A 21,030-nucleotide genomic window follows, 5' to 3' on the forward strand; every position below is an offset into this window, starting at 1 on the left:
TCAATATCCTGGAACTAAGGGCCATATACAACGCCCTGAGTCAAGCGGAGCCTCTGCTTCGAAACCAACCAGTGCTGATTCAGTCAGACAACATCACTGCATTGGCCCATGTAAACCGCCAGGGCGGCACAAGAAGCAGGGTGGCAATGGCAGAAGCCACCAGGATTCTTCGTTGGGCGGAGAATCACGTACTAGCACTGTCAGCAGTGTTCATTCCGGGAGTGGACAACTGGGAAGCAGACTTCCTCAGCAGGCACGGCCTCCACCTGGGAGAGTGGGGACTTCATCAAGAAGTCTTCACGCAGATTGCAAATCGATGGGAACTGCCACAGGTGGACATGATGGCGTCCCGTCTCAACAAAAAGCTAAAAAGGTATTGCGCCGGGTCAAGGGACCCTCAGGCGATAGCTGTGGACGCACTAGTAACACCGTGGGTGTTCCAGTCGGTCTATGTGTTTCCTCCTCTTCCTCTCATACCAAAGGTGCTGAGAATCGTAAGAAAAAGAGGAGTGAGAACAATACTCATTGTTCCGGATTGGCCAAGAAGGACTTGGTACCCGGAATTGCAAAAAATGCTCACAGAGGACCCGTGGCCTCTGCCTCTCAGACAGGACCTGTTACAACAAGGGCCCTGTCTGTTCCAAGACTTACCGCGGCTGCGTTTAACGGCATGGCGGTTGAACGCCGGATCCTAGTGGAAAAAGGCATTCCGGATGAAGTTATTCCTACGCTGATAAAGGCTAGGAAGGACGTGACAGCAAAGCATTATCACCGTATATGGCGAAAATATGTTGCTTGGTGTGAGGCCAGGAAGGCCCCTACAGAGGAATTCCAGCTGGGTCGATTCCTGCACTTCCTACAGTCAGGAGTGACTATGGGCCTAAAATTAGGGTCCATAAAGGTCCAGATTTCGACCCTATCCATTTTCTTCCAAAAAGAACTGGCTTCACTGCCTGAGGTTCAGACGTTTGTTAAGGGAGTGCTGCATATTCAGCCCCCTTTTGTGCCACCAGTGGCACCTTGGGATCTTAACGTGGTGTTGAGTTTCCTGAAATCCATCTGGTGTGAGCCACTTAAGACCGTGGAGCTAAAGTATCTCACGTGGAAAGTGGTCATGCTGTTGGCCTTAGCTTCGGCTAGGCGTGTGTCAGAATTGGCGGCTTTGTCATGTAAAAGCCCCTATCTGGTTTTCCATATGGATAGGGCAGAATTGCGGACTCGTCCGCAATTTCTGCCAAAGGTGGTGTCATCCTTTCATTTGAACCAACCTATTGTGGTGCCTCCGGCTACTGGTGACTTGGAGGATTCCAAGTTGCTTGACGTAGTCCGGGCTTTGAAGATTTATGTGACCAGAACAGCTGGAGTCAGGAAGACTGACTCGCTGTTTGTCCTGTATGCATCCAACAAGCTGGGTGCTCCTGCTTCAAAGAAAACTATTGCTCGCTGGATCTGTGGCACGATTCAGCAGGCTCATTCTGCGGCTGGATTGCCGCATCCAAAATCAGTGAAAGCCCTTTCCACAAGAAAGGTGGGCTCTTCTTGGGCGGCTTCCCGAGGGGTCTCGGCATTACAGCTTTGCCGAGCTGCTACTTGGTCGGGTTCAAACACATTTGCAAAGTTCTACAAGTTTGATACCCTGGCTGAGGAGAACCTTGAGTTTGCCCATTCGGTGCTGCAGAGTCATCCGCACTCTCCCGCCCGTTTGGGAGCTTTGGTATAATCCCCATGGTCCTTACGGAGTCCCCAGCATCCACTAGGACGTTAGAGAAAATAAGATTTTACTCACCGGTAAATCTATTTCTCGTAGTCCGTAGTGGATGCTGGGCGCCCGCCCCAAGTGCGGACTTTCTGCAATACGTGTATATAGTTATTGCTTACTAAAGGGTTATGTTATGTGGCATCAGTTGAGTGATGCTTGTTTGTTGTTCATACTGTTAACTGGGTAAGTTTATCACGAGTTATACGGTGTGATTGGTGTGGCTGGTATGAGTCTTACCCCGGATTCCAAAATCCTTTCCTTGTAATGTCAGCTCTTCCGGGCACAGTTTCCTAAACTGAGGTCTGGGGGAGGGGCATAGAGGGAGGAGCCAGTGCACACCAGGTAGTACTAAATCTTTCTTTAGAGTGCCCAGTCTCCTGCGGAGCCCGTCTATTCCCCATGGTCCTTACGGAGTCCCCAGCATCCACTACGGACTACGAGAAATAGATTTACCGGTGAGTAAAATCTTATTTTTTGTCTTTCTGTAATCTCGGTCAGTGATGTGAAATACACTTTTAGATCTTGAGCTCATTGATCAGTTGAACATGTTGCTTCTATGATGGCAGGCAGTATAAAGACCTTGGTTACCGAGAATTAATTTTATTTTAGTTAGATTTCATCCCTCTGTGTTTTGACCAATCTCTCTCTCTTAAAGGTGTCTCTTAAATCATAGTAATGAATGATTTCTAGTCTTTGTGAATGTATGTGTAGTCACAACCACATAATTCAGTATTAACAACATCAGTTCATTCAGTTTCTTTTGCATTTTATTATCTGCACACATTTTCTACCATCTTGTAACTATCCATGCAGATTGCAGAGGCTGAGTGTAATAAACACGGATAAATGGCAGTCACATTGAAAAATTAATTCACTGATTTGGAGTGATGGCATTCAGGCTGAGGTATTCCGTTACCAGATCTGCCAAACGTTTAGGCATCAGGTAACCAACAGTACTTCAGTTTGTTAAATAAGCCTAGATTACTGTTACAAATGTTCTTACAGGATTAAGGGGGACATTTACTAAGCAGTGATAAGAGCGGAGAAGTGAGCCAGTTTTTATAGAACAAGGAATAAAATAGTAAAAAAACAAACATAAAAAATGCATGCCTTACCCTAACTAAAACTGGGTACATACCTATACAATCTATGGCCCGGTCACCCGATATGCAGATCTATTGCAGGAGCATTAGCATCTCATGTGCTGTTTAATATTTGTCGGTCTGACCTCCTGATCCCATAGAAGTCCATACATACTTTTTAGCACTGTGTGTAGGGGGTCAAGCTGGGGACACTTTGCTAATTGGGAACGTTTACCTGCTCAGCCGAGTGATTAAAAAGATGTGTACCCAACTTACTCAACCGCAACGTAAGTGTCATTTGCTGTACCTGACATTGACGCAATTTTTATTGTGGAGGTCTCAATACTTTTTCAAAAATGCTTGGGTGTTATTATAATGTCTATTGTCTTTACGCCTGCCATAAAGAATGTAGCAATTTAAAAAAGGAACTCTAAAGCTTGGTACACAGTATGCAATGTGTACCCATCCCAACATCGCTCACTGGGTACACACTGGTCGATGCTGGTGTCGATTTATAGTTAGCGGCAGCATGGCCCCGCTAACGATATCAACAGATTGACGAACATGTTCAGCCAGCCAGAAATGTCTGACGACTCGTGGGAGCGCGCATCGTTAACGATATAGTGCATACACACTATACGAAGTGAACAATTTATCGGTGCGAATTGCCTCGTAACGAGAAATTGTCCATAATATTGCATAGTGTGTACCCAGCATTACTGTATTTCTGACACTATATCTTCATCAGAGCTTGAGTTAATGACTCCTATTTTGTGCCATTGTACTCAAATTCTCATTTTTGGATGTTCTCTTTTTGAAATTTAAAGCCCTATTTTTGTTTTTTTTTGTTTTTTAAGATACAATGGCCATAAAAAAAAATATTCTAGTTTAAAAGAAAGCTTCAAATGTCCCAAAAAATTATAAAAAAGAAAGAAAGGAAGGAAGTTATTCCCTTTGAAATTTTGTCTCATTTCCGCCAATATACAGCTGTGCAAGACCCAAATGCAACCCAATAGTGGCCTGAAACTTAAATACAGGGGCAATCATAAGTCCCAGAAAAGTGGATACGTATACAGATAATGTACAGTCCTTGGCACTAATCGAGACAGGGGGATAATTGTTATCACAATGATATAAATTTGTTTTCGACATGCAAAAAAAATGAAATAAAATCTACTGTAATCTGTTAACCATAAAACTTATAGGTAAATCAGTTGACTGCAGAGTTATTAGAAATAGATCATTTAATACAGTATGAACAGTAATTAGCTCCACAGAGCAAATAAAAACAGGCATATATATTTTGTACAATTAAGCTCAAGGGGGGTATCCAGTTAGCCGCCATAATGCAGGTAAAATTATCGCACCTATGGCTGAAAAAACTGCTAATTGCGCTCCCGTTTTTTTAACTATCCTATTAGAAATCGTGAAAAAGGGTAAAAATGGTGATATCAGCCTGTACCAAAGTGACATAGGAAACAATATAGAAGGGTCCAGTATGTTTTACCAGCAGTCGGGATGCCGATTTTCAGTGTACCGACAGCGGCATCCTGGCAGCGAAGCCCCTTGCTGCGCTCGCCATTCAATAGGCCCAGCGGCTCGCTTTGCTCGCAACAGGTTCTATTCCCACTCGGTTGGTGGCATGGACCCACCAACCGAATAGGAATATTGTCAGGATTCCAGGCGTCAGTATTTCACCGGCTGTCAGGATCTGCCAGCATCTGTCTCATGAACGCCAGGAACCTCAGAGCTGGTATATTAACTGCATCCTATATAAAAGTACATTAGAGGGCATAATAAAAATATTCTGCGGACTTAAAATGTGTTAAATAGGTACAATATGTATTTTTTAAAAACACTTGAAAAATTATAAAAAGGAATCTTTGTGTAAAATTAATGCTCTCATTAAATTTGGGGTACTTGAAAATGGGTCTAAGTTGGGTCAATTAAAGGCACTTAAAAATCTTGCAAAAATTATCAATTACAGTACTCCAAAAATTATCAATTACAGTACTGCAAGCAGGATACGGTCGTTAGGTTGACCCAACTTAGGTCTACACTCATTAGGTCGACCACTGAAGGTCGACATGGCTGTTAGGTCGACAGGTCAAAAGGTCGACATGAGGTTTAAACTTTTTTCTTACATTTTTGGGATTTTTTCATACTTAACGATCCACATGGACTACGATTGGAACGGTAATCCTTGCCCAAAGCATGGCGAGCCATGCGAGTGGACACGGTGCACTAATTTGGGTTCCCTGTCACTTTACAGAGAAAACAACACCAAAAACAGTCAAAAGCCTCATGTCGACCTTTTGACCTGTCAACCTAGTAATGGCCATGTCGACCTAATGCATGTCCACCTAAGGGCAATGTCGACCTTCAGTGGTCGACCTAATGAGTGTCAACCCAAAGGGCCTTTCTTCCCTTAGGGACTCGCTACCCTGTACCCAGGATAGTGCTCATTCTCAGGCTAGTGGGGCAGAACCCCCATGGTTAGCTGCCATTAAAGGGATGATGCTGAATATTTCAACTAAATTATCCAATAATGAGAAAGAGACACAAGTTTTAAGACAGTCTATGGATGACCTGATAAACAGAGATTCAGTTCCCATGCCAGTGTCTCATACCCCCACCATTTGCCCACAAAAGCGTTCTCTGGCCCAGCTCATGCAGGATGACACTGATGACGATACATCAGATCCAGAGGAGGGTGTGGTGGATGCGAGCGGGGTAGATGCTGTCTTATCACAGGGCATACAGAGGCTATCAGAAATGTCCTGAACATTCCTGACAAGACGGCAGAGGTGGAGGAGGAATCCTTTTTTTAAAGAAATCCTCAGCTATTTTTCCTGCATCAAAGGAATTGAATGCCCTGTCTTCAGAAACTTGGGCAAACCCTGACAAGAAATTTCAGATTCCTAAAAGGTTGATTACATCTTTTCCCTTTCCCCTGGATGATAGAAAGAAATGGGAAAACCTGCCAATTGTCGACGCATCGGTATCTAGGTTGTCACGCAAGATTCTTACTTGTGCCTGGGGCAGCATCCTTAAAGGACACAGCTGACCGCAAAATTGAGAACACTCTCAAATCACTGTACATGTCAGCGGGGGTGGCCCAGAGACCCACTATTGCTTGCGCATGGATCACTAGAGCCATCGCAGAATGGTCAGGTAACCTAATTGACAGTTTGGATACCTTACCCAGGGGGGACATTGTTTTACTCCTGCAGCATATCCAAGATTCTGCTAATTTTATGGTGGAGGCCTTGAAGGAAAATGGTTTGCTCAACGCACGCACCACTGCCATGGCAGTGTCAGCACGCAGGGGATTGTGGCTACGCTAGTGGACTGCGGATGCGGACTCCAGGAAAGGAGTGGAATATCTGCCTTTCACAGGAGAGGTCCTGTTCGGGTATGAACAGGATAAGCTAATATCCAAGGCTACGGTGTCACACACCAGAGGCGGCGTTCGCCGCGCTTACCCCTGCGTGTCTGCTGGTCGGTGTTGCGGCCTCTGCCTTCGGTGGGCCACGGGCTCCGGCGTCTGGTTGGCACGGCTACCGGCGGTTCTCCGGGGCTTGGGCGCCGCCATGACACCCGGCATCACGTGGACGGGGGGCAGGTGACGTCATCAGACTGCTCTGCCAATCCAGCACTGGCGGGAGATTCAAAGTCAGACGCCAGACAGAGCTTCAGTGCCTGAGTATCGTCTTTCCCTGACGTAGATGCCAGTGCTCCTGTTTCCGGCAAGGATTCCTGCAGTCGTACCCCAGTGCCTCCGGTATTTCCAGCTGCCTGTTCACTGCTCCAGCTTCGGTGTATTCAGCGGCCGGTAACCTTCCTGCGTTCCAGTCATCCGTGCCTCTAGGAATCAGCGTCTCAAGTCTCCGTTCTCAAGTTCTACAGATCCACAGCGTCAGAAACCCCTGCACTTCAATTCCTCACTTCATCAGCGTCTCAGTCTCCGTTTACAAGTTCTACAGATCCACAGCGTCAAAAACCCCTTCACTTCAAATCCTCACATCATCAGCGTCTCAGTCTCCGTTCTCAAGTTCTACAGATCCACAGCGTCAGAAACCCCTGCACTTCAATTCCTCACTGCATCAGCGTCTCAGTCTCTGTTCACAAGTTCTACAGATCCACAGCGTCAAAAACCCTTTCACTTCAAATCCTCACATCATTCATAAGGTCCACAGGTTATCAGTGACTTTCAACATCACCCACAGTTTCTTCAATTACCAGCATCCCCATTACTGCTCACTTAACCCTCCAGTGGGTCTGGACTTTCCCTTCATTTATTCCGTTGGCATTTGACTTTAAGTTGTTTTCTTTCGCAATAAAGCTCTTTCTTATTTCATCAAACTCCACTGTCAGCATCCTGTATGAGGAGATCCTATATCAGGCCCTCCCTTCTCCAACTCAGTTGTGGTTCCTCTTCCCAACCATCGGAAGAATCCCCGAGTTCACAACACCCTCAGTCTTGGCCAGTGACAGTATACTCAGGCCACATGGACCCGGGGAATCGGAACCCAGAGGCAAGCGCCATGCAGGACCTAGTTTCCCGAGTGCAGAGTCAGGAGACAGCACAGAATCAGGTGATGCATTATCTCCAGGAGTTATCTGGTCGGCTGGATCAAATTCAGACTTCACTGGCTTCAGTGGTTCCAGTTCCAGTATCCGCTCCAGTAGTTGTCTCTGGCAATGTTTCCTCCTTGTCTGGAACCAGGTCACGCCTTCAGCTTCCCACTCCTCCTCGTTATAACGGGAATCCAAAGAATTGCCGTGGATTCCTCAATCAGTGTGAGGTACATTTCGAACTCCTCTCTCACACAACTTCCCTACTGATCGGTCTAAAGTGGCATACATTATCTCATTACTTGAAGGTTCAGCGTTGGAGTGGGTGTCACCGTTAGTTTCCAGTTATACCAACTTTTTGGCCTCGTTCCGAAGGATCTTTGATGAGCCTGGCAGGACGACTGCTGCCTCAGCTGACTTGCTCCGAGTTCGACAAGGCTCTCGTACTGTGGGACAGTATGTAATTCACTTTCAAACTATAGCTTCTGAACTGAGCTGGAATAATGATGCCCTTCGGGCTGCTTTTTGGAACGGGCTCTCGGATCGTTTAAAAGACGAATTAATTACTAGAGATTTGCCAGATTCCTTGGAACAGTTGATCTCACTCTGTGTAAAGGTGGATCTTCGTATGCAGGAACGAGCTGGTGAACGTAGTCTGTTTGACCGGTCGAGGCTCCGATCTCTTCCTTCTAAGCAGACGGTTAAGTCCAGACGAACCCATGCAGATTAATCGGTCTCGGCTGTCCCCAGAAGAGCGTCGGCGTGAGGGTATACTTTGCCTCTACTGTGGAGCCGCGGATCATTTCCTCAAGTCTTGCAAGTCTCGCCCGGGAAAACGGGCAGTCCTAGCCTGTTCCGGAGAAGTCAAGCTAGGGGTGGTTTCTCAATCTTCTCCGGCAGTGGACTGTTTACTTTTAGTGTCTTTGTTTTCTGAGTCAGAAGTCAAAACCGTTAAGGCTCTGTTGGACTCGGGAGCTGCGGGGAATTTTATTTCCCTTTCCTGCGCCCAGAGTTTGGGCTTGATGTTACAGTCGGTCGAACGACCTATTACGATAACTGCTATTAATGGTGTCCAAATTCCTAATGCTTTGATTACAAGTCAGACTATGCCAATTAAGCTGCAAGTGGGAGCTTTGCACCAAGAACATCTGGAGTTTCTTGTGATTCAGGAGATGTCTCACGATCTCGTCCTTGGTCTTCCCTGGCTCAAGCTTCACAACCCTCATGTCGACTGGAGGTCGACACAGATAATTTCTTGGAGTCCTTTCTGTCACTCGAATTGTCTTACTCCTGTCTTCCCACTTCGTGCATCGGCTAAGTCGGACGTGGAGTCTATTCCAGAGGCTTATCGAGAGTTTACAGATGTCTTCTCGGAACAGGCGGCCGATAAATTACCTCCGCATAGACCCTAGGATTGTCCTATTGACCTTATTACGGGGAAAATGCCACCTCGAGGTCGTACCTATCCTTTGTCAGTTCCTGAGACTCAAGCCATGACAGAATATATCAAGTCTAATCTGCAGAAGGGATTCATCCGTCCCTCCACTTCCCCAGCGGGAGCAGGCTTCTTATTCGTGAAGAAAAAAAAAGATGGAGGCCTGAGACCATGTATCGATTATCGTGGTCTAAATGAAGTCACCATTAAGAACAAGTATCCTCTGCCGCTCATCACAGAGCTTTTTGATAGAGTTTGTGGAGCTCGAGTCTTTACTAAGCTCGACTTAAGGGGAGCATATAACCTAATACGTATCCGACAAGGGGACGAATGGAAGACGGCCTTCAATACTAGGGACGGGCATTATGAGTACCTGGTAATGCCGTTTGGCCTCAGCAACGCCTCCGCCGTCTTCCAGGGATTCATTAATGAAGTTTTCCGGGACATGTTGTACCTAAATGTGATGGTATATTTGGACGACATCCTGATATTTTCGAAGAATCTCTCTGAGCACAGATTACAAGTTAAGGAAGTACTCCTTCGGTTGCGAGAGAACCATCTTTATGGCAAAATTTCCAAGTGCACCTTTGAGGTCCCATCTATTCCATTTTTGGGCTACATTATTTCAGGAACAGAGTTGCGTATGGATCCGGAGAAACTTTCTGCCATTCGGGACTGGACTCAGCCTCTTTCCCTGAAAGCAGTGCAACGATTTCTAGGATTCGCAAATTACTACCGGAAATTTATAAGGGGTTTCTCTACTATTGTGGCGCCTATTACTGCCCTAACCAAGAAAGGGGCTGACCCAAGCCTTTGGTTCTCTGAAGCAGTAGCAGCGTTCGCACAGTTGAAGGCAGCCTTTATGTCCGCCCCGGTACTTCAGCAGCCAGATTTCCTAAAACCATTCTTCCTGGAGGTTGATGCTTCTACGGTAGGCACAGGTGCCGTACTTTCGCAGTACGCCCCAGATGGGAAGTTACATCCGTGTGGTTTCCATTCTCGCAAGTTCTCCCCTGCTGAATTAAATTACACCATTGGAGACAAAGAGCTGCTGGCAATTAAATCTGCCTTAGAAGAATGGAGATATCTTTTGGAGGGTGCTAAACACTTAATTACAATTTTTACGGATCACAAGAATTTACTGTATCTCAAGACGGCCCAGTGCTTGAATCCCCGTCAAGCAAGATGGGCGCTCTTCTTTGCTAGATTTTCGTTTATCATTAAGTACCGGGCTGGAACTCTTAACACCAAGGCGGATGCCCTATCCCGTTCCGTAATGGCTTCGGATGAGGAGAATACAGTCGAAAAAGCATTGATCCTCAGTCCCGTCTCTATCTCTGCGGCTCCCACTGAGTTGGGTCCTCCTTCTGGAAGAATGTCTGTGCCAGCTAAATTTCGACCAAGACTGTTGCAGTGGGCTCACATTTCCAAGTTTTCTGGCCATCCGGGAGTTCAAAAGATATGGGAATTTCTGCGAAGATCTTACTGGTGGGACACTATGAAGAAGGACGTCCAAGAGTATGTCAACTCGTGTCCTCAATGTGCTCGGCACAAAACTCTACATCTGCCGCCTGCGGGATTGTTGCACCCACTGTCCATTCCTAAAAGGCATTGGACCCATATCTCTATGGACTTTGTTACTGAACTACCTCTCTCTAAGGGTCATAACACCATCTGGGTGATTATCGACCGATTCTCTAAGATGGCACATTTGTTCTGTTGACCGGATTACCATTAGCTTCTAAGTTGGCTTTGTTATTTATTCGGGAGCACTTCCGCCTGCACGGGTTACCTCTAGAAATAGTCTCGGATCGAGGGGTACAGTTTACGGCAAGATTCTGGAGAGCCCTCTGCTCGGCTCTACAAATAAAACTCAAGTTTTCATCTGCTTATCATCCGCAGACCAATGGGCAAACTGAACGCGTCAATCAAGATTTAGAGACTTTTCTCCGTATTTACCTCTCTCCCTCACAAGATAACTGGGTGGAGTTGTTGCCTTGGGCCGAGTTCGCCCATAACCATCTATATCACTCTTCGTCTGGTGAGTCTCCATTTTTTATTAATTACGGATTTCATCCCCAAGTTCCGGAATTACCCATTTGTCCTCCAGAAGAAGTTCCTGCTGCAGCCTCTACTCTCCGGCATTTCAGCCAAATCTGGAGTCGAGTTGATGCCAATCTCAAGAGAGTTTCCGGTCGCTATAAGTTCTTTGCGGATAGGAAGCGACGGGCAGCTCCTCAATACAAGGTTGGTGACGGGGTATGGCTCTCTACCCGCAATCTTCGTTTAAAGGTGCCCACTATGAAGTTCGCTCCAAGGTTCATCGGTCCTTATCCCGTGTTACAAGTCTTGAATCCGGTTGTCTGCAAATTGGGGTTGCCTTCCCATCTCCGGATACCAAATGCCTTCCATGTCTCTCTTCTTCGGCCTCTTGTTTTGAACCGGTTTCATTCCAAGTCCCCAAGGCCAACCTCTGCAGAGGCTGAGGAGGGTATGGACTTCGAGATCAAAGCTATTCTTGATTCCCACTATCTTCACAAGAATCTACAGTATTTGGTGGAATGGAAAGGTTTTGGCCCCGAGGAAAGGAGCTGGGTCAAAGCTACTGAAGTTTTGGCTCCCCGACTGGTGCGGATGTTCCATTCCAGACATCCAACAAAACCTGGAAAGTGTCCAGGGGCCACTCCTGGAGGAGGGGGTACTGTCACACACCAGAGGCGGCGTTCGCCGCGCTTACCCCTGCGTGTCTGCTGGTCGGTGTTGCGGCCTCTGCCTTCGGTGGGCCACGGGCTCCGGCGTCTGGTTGGCACGGCTACCGGCAGTTCTCCGGGGCTTGGGCGCCGCCATGACACCCGGCATCACGTGTACGGGGGGCAGGTGTCGTCATCAGACTGCTCTGCCAATCCAGCGCTGGCGGGAGATTCAAAGTCAGACGCCAGCAAAGCTTCAGTGCCTGAGTATCGTCTTTCCCTGACGTAGATGCCAGTGCTCCTGTTTCCGGCAAGGATTCCTGCAGTCGTACCCCAGTACCTCCGGCATTTCCAGCTGCCAGTTCACTGCTCCAGCTTCGGTGTATTCAGCGGCCCGTAACCTTCCTGCGTTCCAGTCATCCGTGCTCCTAGGAATCGGCGTCTCAAGTCTCCGTTCTCAAGTTCTACAGATCCACAGCGTCAGAAACCCCTGCACTTCAATTCCTCACTTCATCAGCGTCTCAGTCTCTGTTCTCAAGTTCTACAGATCCACAGCGTCAAAAACCCCTTCACTTCAAATCCTCACATCATCAGCGTCTCAGTCTCTGTTCTCAAGTTCTACAGATCCACAGCGTCTAAAACCCCTGCACTCCAATCCCTCACATCCACAGCGTCTCAGTCTCCATTCTCAAGTTCTACAAATTCAAAGCGTCTAAAACCCCTGCACTTCAGTTTCTCACATCATCAGCGTCTCTGTCACCATTTACAAGTTCTTCAACCATCCGTGCTAATAATCATCATTCATAAGGTCCACAGGTTATCAGTGACTTTCAACATCACCCACAGTTTCTTCAATTACCAGCATCCCCATTACTGCTCACTTAACCCTCCAGTGGGTCTGGACTTTCCCTTCATTTATTCCGTTGGCATTTGACTTTAAGTTGTTTTCTTTCGCAATAAAGCTCTTTCTTATTTTATCAAACTCCACTGTCAGCGTCCTGTATGAGGAGATCCTATATCAGGCCCTCCCTTCTCCAACTCAGTTGTGGTTCCTCTTCCCAACCATCGGAAGAATCCCCGAGTTCACAACACCCTCAGTCTAGGCCAGTGACATATGGCGGATAAGTTTATGTACCTTCCTTCCGCTACACCCCCAGCTAGGAAAACTTACACTGCTCCAACTCTGCAGTACTTTCGGACAGCAAAGTTCAAAGGCAAGTCCAAGGGTTCCTCTTTTACCTTCAAAGGTAACAGAGGTAAAACCAGGAAATCAGCATCTGCAGGTTCTCAGGAACAGACCTCCAGGTCTGTTACCTCAAAGCCTTCAACATGACGCAGTGCCTGGAAGACAGGCAGGTGGGAGCACGGTTACGTTATTTCAGTCACGTTTGGGCAATGTCTTGCCAGGACCCCTGGGTCACAGACCTTATTGCCCAGGGATACACAGACTGTAGTTTCAGGAACTCCCACCTCACAGATTCTTCAAATCAGCCTTACCAGCTTCTCCGGAAGAAAGTGTGACTTTACAGGCGGCAATTCAAAAACTGGTGCTGACTCAGGTCATTGTCCCAGTTCCACTTCAACTACAAAACAAGGGTTATTACTCCAACCTGTTTGTGGTACCGAAACCGGACGGTTCGGTGAGATCCATTCTCAACCTCAAATCTCTGAACCCATATTTAAGGGTGTTCAAATTCAAGATGGAGTCTCTGAGAGCGGTGATCTCAGGTCTGGAGGAGGGGGAATTCCTGGTGTCTCGACATCAAGGATGCGTACCTTCACATTCCGATTTGGCCGCCTCATCAGGCGTATCTAAGGTTTGCACTGCAGAACTGTCACTATCAGTTTCAGGCCCTGCCATTTGGCCTCTCCACGGCACCGAGGTAATGGTGGAGATGATGTTTCTCCTCTGCAAACAGGGAGTGAACATAATACCATACCTGGATGATCTGCTGATAAAAGCGCCTTCCAGGGAGAGGTTGTTAGACAGCATTGCCCTCTCAACCCAACTTCTCCAGGATCAAGGGAGGATTCTGAACCTGCCAAAATCCCACCTGGAACCAACACTGAGGCTTCCGTTCCTAGGAATGATCCTGGATACGGAGGAACAAAAGGTGTTCCTTCCATTGGAAAAGGCATTGATCATCCAGTCCATGGTGCTGGATGTCCTAAAACCAATCCGGATATTGGTACATCTGTGCATTCTCCTGGGGAAGATGGAGCCTCTTACGAGGCACTGCAGTATGGAAGCTTTCATGCCAGGCCATTCCAGCTGGATCTGTTGGACAAATGGTGCGGATAGCATCTTCACATGCACCAGAGAATACGTCTGCCACCAAAAGTCAGGATTTCTCTTCTGTGGTGGCTCCAGACTTCTCACCTGACCGAGGGTCGACGGTTCGGGATTCAAAATTGGATTCTGCTAACCACGGACACAAGCCTCAGGGGTTGGGGGGCAGTCACCCAAGGGGAACAGTTCCAAGGAAAATGGTCAATTCAGGAAGCCAGTTCACTGCTCCAGCTTCGGTGTATTCAGCGGCCCGTAACCTTCCTGCGTTCCAGTCATCCGTGCTCCTAGGAATCGGCGTCTCAAGTCTCCGTTCTCAAGTTCTACAGATCCACAGCGTCAGAAACCCCTGCACTTCAATTCCTCACTTCATCAGCGTCTCAGTCTCTGTTCTCAAGTTCTACAGATCCACAGCGTCAAAAACCCCTTCACTTCAAATCCTCACATCATCAGCGTCTCAGTCTCTGTTCTCAAGTTCTACAGATCCACAGCGTCTAAAACCCCTGCACTCCAATCCCTCACATCCACAGCGTCTCAGTCTCCATTCTCAAGTTCTACAAATTCAAAGCGTCTAAAACCCCTGCACTTCAGTTTCTCACATCATCAGCGTCTCTGTCACCATTTACAAGTTCTTCAACCATCCGTGCTAATAATCATCATTCATAAGGTCCACAGGTTATCAGTGACTTTCAACATCACCCACAGTTTCTTCAATTACCAGCATCCCCATTACTGCTCACTTAACCCTCCAGTGGGTCTGGACTTTCCCTTCATTTATTCCGTTGGCATTTGACTTTAAGTTGTTTTCTTTCGCAATAAAGCTCTTTCTTATTTTATCAAACTCCACTGTCAGCGTCCTGTATGAGGAGATCCTATATCAGGCCCTCCCTTCTCCAACTCAGTTGTGGTTCCTCTTCCCAACCATCGGAAGAATCCCCGAGTTCACAACACCCTCAGTCTAGGCCAGTGACATATGGCGGATAAGTTTATGTACCTTCCTTCCGCTACACCCCCAGCTAGGAAAACTTACACTGCTCCAACTCTGCAGTACTTTCGGACAGCAAAGTTCAAAGGCAAGTCCAAGGGTTCCTCTTTTACCTTCAAAGGTAACAGAGGTAAAACCAGGAAATCAGCATCTGCAGGTTCTCAGGAACAGACCTCCAGGTCTGTTACCTCAAAGCCTTCAACATGACGCAGTGCCTGGAAGACAGGCAGGTGGGAGCACGGTTACGTTATTTCAGTCACGTTTGGGCAATGTCTTGCCAGGACCCCTGGGTCACAGACCTTATTGCCCAGGGATACACAGACTGTAGTTTCAGGAACTCCCACCTCACAGATTCTTCAAATCAGCCTTACCAGCTTCTCCGGAAGAAAGTGTGACTTTACAGGCGGCAATTCAAAAACTGGTGCTGACTCAGGTCATTGTCCCAGTTCCACTTCAACTACAAAACAAGGGTTATTACTCCAACCTGTTTGTGGTACCGAAACCGGACGGTTCGGTGAGATCCATTCTCAACCTCAAATCTCTGAACCCATATTTAAGGGTGTTCAAATTCAAGATGGAGTCTCTGAGAGCGGTGATCTCAGGTCTGGAGGAGGGGGAATTCCTGGTGTCTCGACATCAAGGATGCGTACCTTCACATTCCGATTTGGCCGCCTCATCAGGCGTATCTAAGGTTTGCACTGCAGAACTGTCACTATCAGTTTCAGGCCCTGCCATTTGGCCTCTCCACGGCACCGAGGTAATGGTGGAGATGATGTTTCTCCTCTGCAAACAGGGAGTGAACATAATACCATACCTGGATGATCTGCTGATAAAAGCGCCTTCCAGGGAGAGGTTGTTAGACAGCATTGCCCTCTCAACCCAACTTCTCCAGGATCAAGGGAGGATTCTGAACCTGCCAAAATCCCACCTGGAACCAACACTGAGGCTTCCGTTCCTAGGAATGATCCTGGATACGGAGGAACAAAAGGTGTTCCTTCCATTGGAAAAGGCATTGATCATCCAGTCCATGGTGCTGGATGTCCTAAAACCAATCCGGATATTGGTACATCTGTGCATTCTCCTGGGGAAGATGGAGCCTCTTACGAGGCACTGCAGTATGGAAGCTTTCATGCCAGGCCATTCCAGCTGGATCTGTTGGACAAATGGTGCGGATAGCATCTTCACATGCACCAGAGAATACGTCTGCCACCAAAAGTCAGGATTTCTCTTCTGTGGTGGCTCCAGACTTCTCACCTGACCGAGGGTCGACGGTTCGGGATTCAAAATTGGATTCTGCTAACCACGGACACAAGCCTCAGGGGTTGGGGGGCAGTCACCCAAGGGGAACAGTTCCAAGGAAAATGGTCAATTCAGGAAGCCATTCTTCCGATCAACATTCTGGAACTAAGGGCCATATACAACGCCCTTCTACAAGCATTGCATCTTCTTCAAAATCAAGCCATTCAGGTTCAGTCGGACAATGTAACGGCAGTAACGTACATAAACTGACATGGCGGAACGAAGAGCAGAGCTGCAATGTCAGAGGTAACAAAAATTCTCCTCTGGTCAGAAAGACATGCGGTGGCGCTGTCGGCAATCTTCATTCCAGGAGTAGACAACTGGGAAGCGGACTTCCTCAGCAGACACGACCTCCACCCTGGAGAGTGGGGCCTTCACCCGCAGGTATTCGAGTCCTTAACATGTCGGTGGGGAATTCCACAGATAGACATGATGGCCTCTCAGAGACCCACAAGTAGTGGCGGTGGACGCTCTGGTGACTCAGTGGGTCTACCAGATGGTTTACGTGTTCCCACCTCTTCCACTGATCCCATGAATTCTCAAAAGAATAGTAAAGGGAAAAGGTTTAAGCAATTCTCATTGCTCCAGATTGGCCAAGAAGGGCCTGGTACGCGGATCTACTGGAGTTGCTGCTGGAGGACCCGTGGCCTCTGCCTTTGCGAGAGGATCTTCTGCAACAGGGGTCGTTCGTCTATCAAGACTTACCGTGGCTACGTTTGATGGCATGGAAGTTGAACGTCAGATTTTAGCGCGGAAAGGCACTCCAAACAAGCTTATTCAGACCCTGATCCAAACTAGGAAGGGGGTAACGTCTAAACATTACCACTGTATTTGGAAAAAATATGTCTCTTGATGTGAGAACAGGAAATTTCCTGCAGTGGAATTTCAACTGGGACGTTTTCTCCTTTTTCTACAGTCAGGTGTGGATGTGGGCCTATGTTTGGGCTCCTTGAAAGTCCAGATTTGTCAATTTTCTTCCAGAAACAATTGGCTTCCCTCCCTGAGGTACAGACGTTCTTGAAGGGTGTTATGCACATCCAGCTGCCCTTTGTGCCTCCCACAGCACCTTGGGATCTTAACGTGGTGTTACAGTTTCTGCAATCGGACTTGTTTGAACCATTACAGGAGGTTGACGTTCAGTTTCTTACGTGGAAGACTGTTACACTGTTGGCCTTGGCTTCTGCAACGCGTGTGTCCGAACTAGGGGCGTTGTCTCACAAAAGCCCCTATTTGATTTTTCATGAGGATAGAGCTGAACTCAGAACTCGTCAGCAATTTCTTCCTAAGGTGGTGTCTGAGTTTCAGATCAACCAACCTATTGTGGTTCCGATGCTTACTGACACCTCTGCTACCTCAAAGTCCCTGGATATTGTGAGGACTTTGAAGCTCTATGTGAAGAGGACAGCTCGTCACAGAAAATCTGACTCGTTGGCCCTCATTCCGAGTTGTTCGCTCGCAAGCTGCTTTTAGCAGCATTGCACACGCTAAGCTGCCGCCTACTGGGAGTGAATCTTAGCTTAGCAGAATTGCGAACGAAAGATTCGCAATATTGCGAAAAGATTTATCTGTGCAGTTTCTGAGTAGCTCGAGACTTAAGGCCCATACACACTTGACGATAAAATGAACGACGTCGTTCATTTCAGCCCTCATCAACGACGTCGCTCATTATATCGTCAAGTGTGTATGCATCCGACGACCACCGATGCGCGGCCCCGCGGGACGTTAACGACCCTCGCTTATCTGTGGAGCATGTATGCTCAATTTCCACTATGGTCGTTACCGACCAGAGACGTCGTTGAATGTGTATGGTGTGAAAGACCAACGACCAAGCCACTGTTCACCAGCCCTGTTCCCAGCTCATTATTTTAATAAACTGTTCAGCTTGGATGCTTCAACGATGAATGGTCTATGGTCTTTGGTCTTTCGTATTTCGTCGTTGGTAGTGTGTATGCTCATGTCGTTTGCTCAGCTGTTCAAGGGAAGTTCAAGGGAAGTCGTTAACGACGGTCGTTAATGACGTGTGCATCGTCAAGTGTGTATGGGCCTTTACTCTTCCAGTGCGATCAGTTCAGTGCTTGTCGTTCCTGGTTTGACGTCACAAACACACCCAGCGTTCGCCCAGACACTCCCCCGTTTCTCCAGCCACTCCCGAGTTTTTCCCAGAAACGGTAGCGTTTTTTCACACACTCCTATAAAACGGCCAGTTTCCACCCAGAAACACCCACTTCCTGTCATTCACACTCCGATCACCAGAACGAAGAAAAAACCTTGTAATGCCGTGAGTAAAATACCAAACTGCTTAGCAAATTTACTTGGCGCAGTCGCAGTGCGAACATTGCACATGCGCAATTAGCGGAAAATCGCTGCGATGCGAAGAAAATTACAGAGCGAACAACTCTGAATGAGGGCCGTTGTTTGTTCTCTGATCCCAAGAAAATTGTGTGTCCTGTTTCAAAGCAGTCTATTGCTCGCTGGATCAGGCTTACTATCCAGCATGCTTATTCCACGGCAGGATTGACGGTTCTTAAAGTACAGGTCCACTCGACTAGGTCAGTGGGTTCTTCCTGGGTGGCTGCCCGGGGTGTCTCTGCTTTACAGCTCTGCCGAGCAGCTACTTGGTCTGGATTGAACACGTTTGCTAAGTTCTACAAGTTCTATACTTTGACCAAACTGAATGTCCTCAGAGGCCAATCAGTTCTGCAGGAACCTCGGCACTCTCCCACCCGGTTTGGGAGCTTTGGTACATCCCCATGGTACTAATGTGGACCCCAGTATCCTCTAGGATGTAAGAGAAAATAGGATTTTAATTACCTACCAGTAAATCCTTTTCTCGTAGTCAGTAGAGGATAGTGGGTACCCGCCCAGTGCTTCGTGTTTCCTGTCCTGTTACTTAGTAAAGTAATGTTGTTGGTTCAGCTGTTGCTGTTCCTGTTCAGTTGGTTAGCATGGCTTTCCTCTTGTTTGTGTGTACTGGTTCGAATCTCACCACTGTTCTGTTATATCCTTCCTCAGGATATGTCCGTCTCCTTCGGGCACAGTTTCTAGACTGAGTCTGGTAGGAGGGGCATAGAGGGAGGAGCCAGTGCAGACTATTAATTTCTTAAAGTGCCCAAGGCTCCTAGTGGACCCGTCTATACCCCCATGGTATTTTATTATTATTATTATTATTATTATTATTATTATTATTATTATTATTACATTTTATTTATAGGGCGCCAAAAGTGTTTCGCAGCGCCGTACAAAGGACAGTACAGGGAGACAAAACTTAGCATAACAGTAAATAAATAATAAAAATGGAGTGCAGGTAACAAAGAGCACCACAATTCTCAAAGCATAATACAGCTTAGATGTAAGTAGCGAAGGAGTAATCATTGTACTACTTGGGGCTGGCGGCCATAGATAGAGAGGGGCCATTTACCAGCAGGAGAAAAAGCAGGTAAAGATGGTCGCTGAGTGAAATGTGTCAAGCAGAGGGCTTAGACAAGAGGAAAGAGGGCCCTGCTCTGAAGAGCTAACAATCTAGTGGGGAGGGGCAACAGACAGATGACATGAGGTGCAAGCAAGCAGGTAGAAGCCTGATGGTGGTATGCGAGCAAAGCAGAGATGTCCAAGGCATGGGGCAGGGGGATGGAGGAGCAGCCTAAGGACTAGGTTATGCATTGGAGGGGTACGCTTTGATAAATAGGTGGGTTTTCAGTGCCCGTTTGAAGCTTTGCAAGGTCGGGGAGAGTCTAATGGAGCGGGGGAGCGCATTCCACTGAAGGGGTGCAGCACGGGCAAAATCCTGAACTCGTTCATGGGAAGCAGTGACCAAGGCAGAGGAGAGGCGACGATCATCAGCCGACCGTAGTGGGCGGGAGGGAGTATGAAGGGAGAGGAGGTTGGAGATGTAGGGAGCGGTGGAATTAGAGATTGCCTTGTATGTGAGGGTGAGGAAATGGTACCAATGTGGACCCCAGTATCTTCTATGGACCACGAGAAAAGAATTTAACAGTAGGTAATTAAAATCCTATTTTTACCCTGAGTGTTTCACTGGAGTGATATCATCTGGAGGGGGGTGGCTTGCTTCAGCAATGCGTTTTGAGCAAAAAGCTCTACCTCATAGCTGTGCAAGCATGGTAACATTGTGGGCTTTAAATAGGGAAACAAAAGCACTTACTGGGAGTTACCGCTGGAAATGCCTCATATAAAATAAAGTTTAAAGTTCATGTTTCTGCCATTTGCACCTGTGGGCAAAGTGGATAAGATGCAGAAGATCACTGTCCATGCTGGGAAGTGATCGCACTACGGGCCTTTAGTAGCCATCCAATGTCATTTTTGGGTTCAATTATAACCACATCTGAATATTAAAGGGCATTTTCCAGCAACACTTAACCTCTGAGCGTATGCACCCAGCATTAGGTTGCACTGGTTGTAGATTTCTCTCTTGTTATACTGTATGTACTGACTCTTGTTTTTTATTTTTGCATTTTTTTTTTCAGGGTGCTACTGCAACAGCTGCCTTACCAGAAAGTGGTTCATCACTTGCACTGAGGGCTTTAGGATGGGGGTCTCTCTATGCCTGGTGTGGAGTGGGATTAATCAGTTTTACTGTATGGAAAGCACTAGGAGTGCACAGTGTGAGTATTTTGATTGCTGGCAAGAAAAAATCATTCTTTAAAAAAAAAAAAAAAAAAATTTAAATCTTTATTGAATATTTCTTTCAGCCTATTAACGTGGTGTGAAAATTAGACCATGTCCGATAATCATCCCGTCAAAGTTGAGGATTGTGGTAATTTACAGGGCACTGCCTGATCTTAGCTGTAATATCACACTATGGGCTAAATGTATTGCCTGCAAGTTGCCGGAGGTGTTGGACTTTGCACGAGTCTGCCCATTTCTTTAAAGCAGCAATCATTTACAAGGCAAAACCAAC

At 47.1% G+C, this 21,030-nt stretch overlaps 1 protein-coding gene across 2 annotated transcripts in view; it reads left to right on the forward strand.

Moving 5' to 3' along the window:
- Nucleotides 1–21,030, forward strand: part of TMEM242 (transmembrane protein 242) — a 117,341-nt gene that overhangs the window by 49,257 nt on the left and 47,054 nt on the right. For both annotated transcript variants that reach the window (XM_063917667.1, XM_063917668.1), the window contains exon 3: nucleotides 20,597–20,734. In XM_063917667.1, the coding sequence (XP_063773737.1) occupies nucleotides 20,597–20,734 (138 nt within the window). The remainder of the gene's footprint in view (nucleotides 1–20,596; nucleotides 20,735–21,030) is intronic.

This window comes from Pseudophryne corroboree, chromosome 4, assembly GCF_028390025.1.
Source record: "Pseudophryne corroboree isolate aPseCor3 chromosome 4, aPseCor3.hap2, whole genome shotgun sequence".
Taxonomy (NCBI): Eukaryota; Metazoa; Chordata; class Amphibia; order Anura; family Myobatrachidae; genus Pseudophryne; species Pseudophryne corroboree.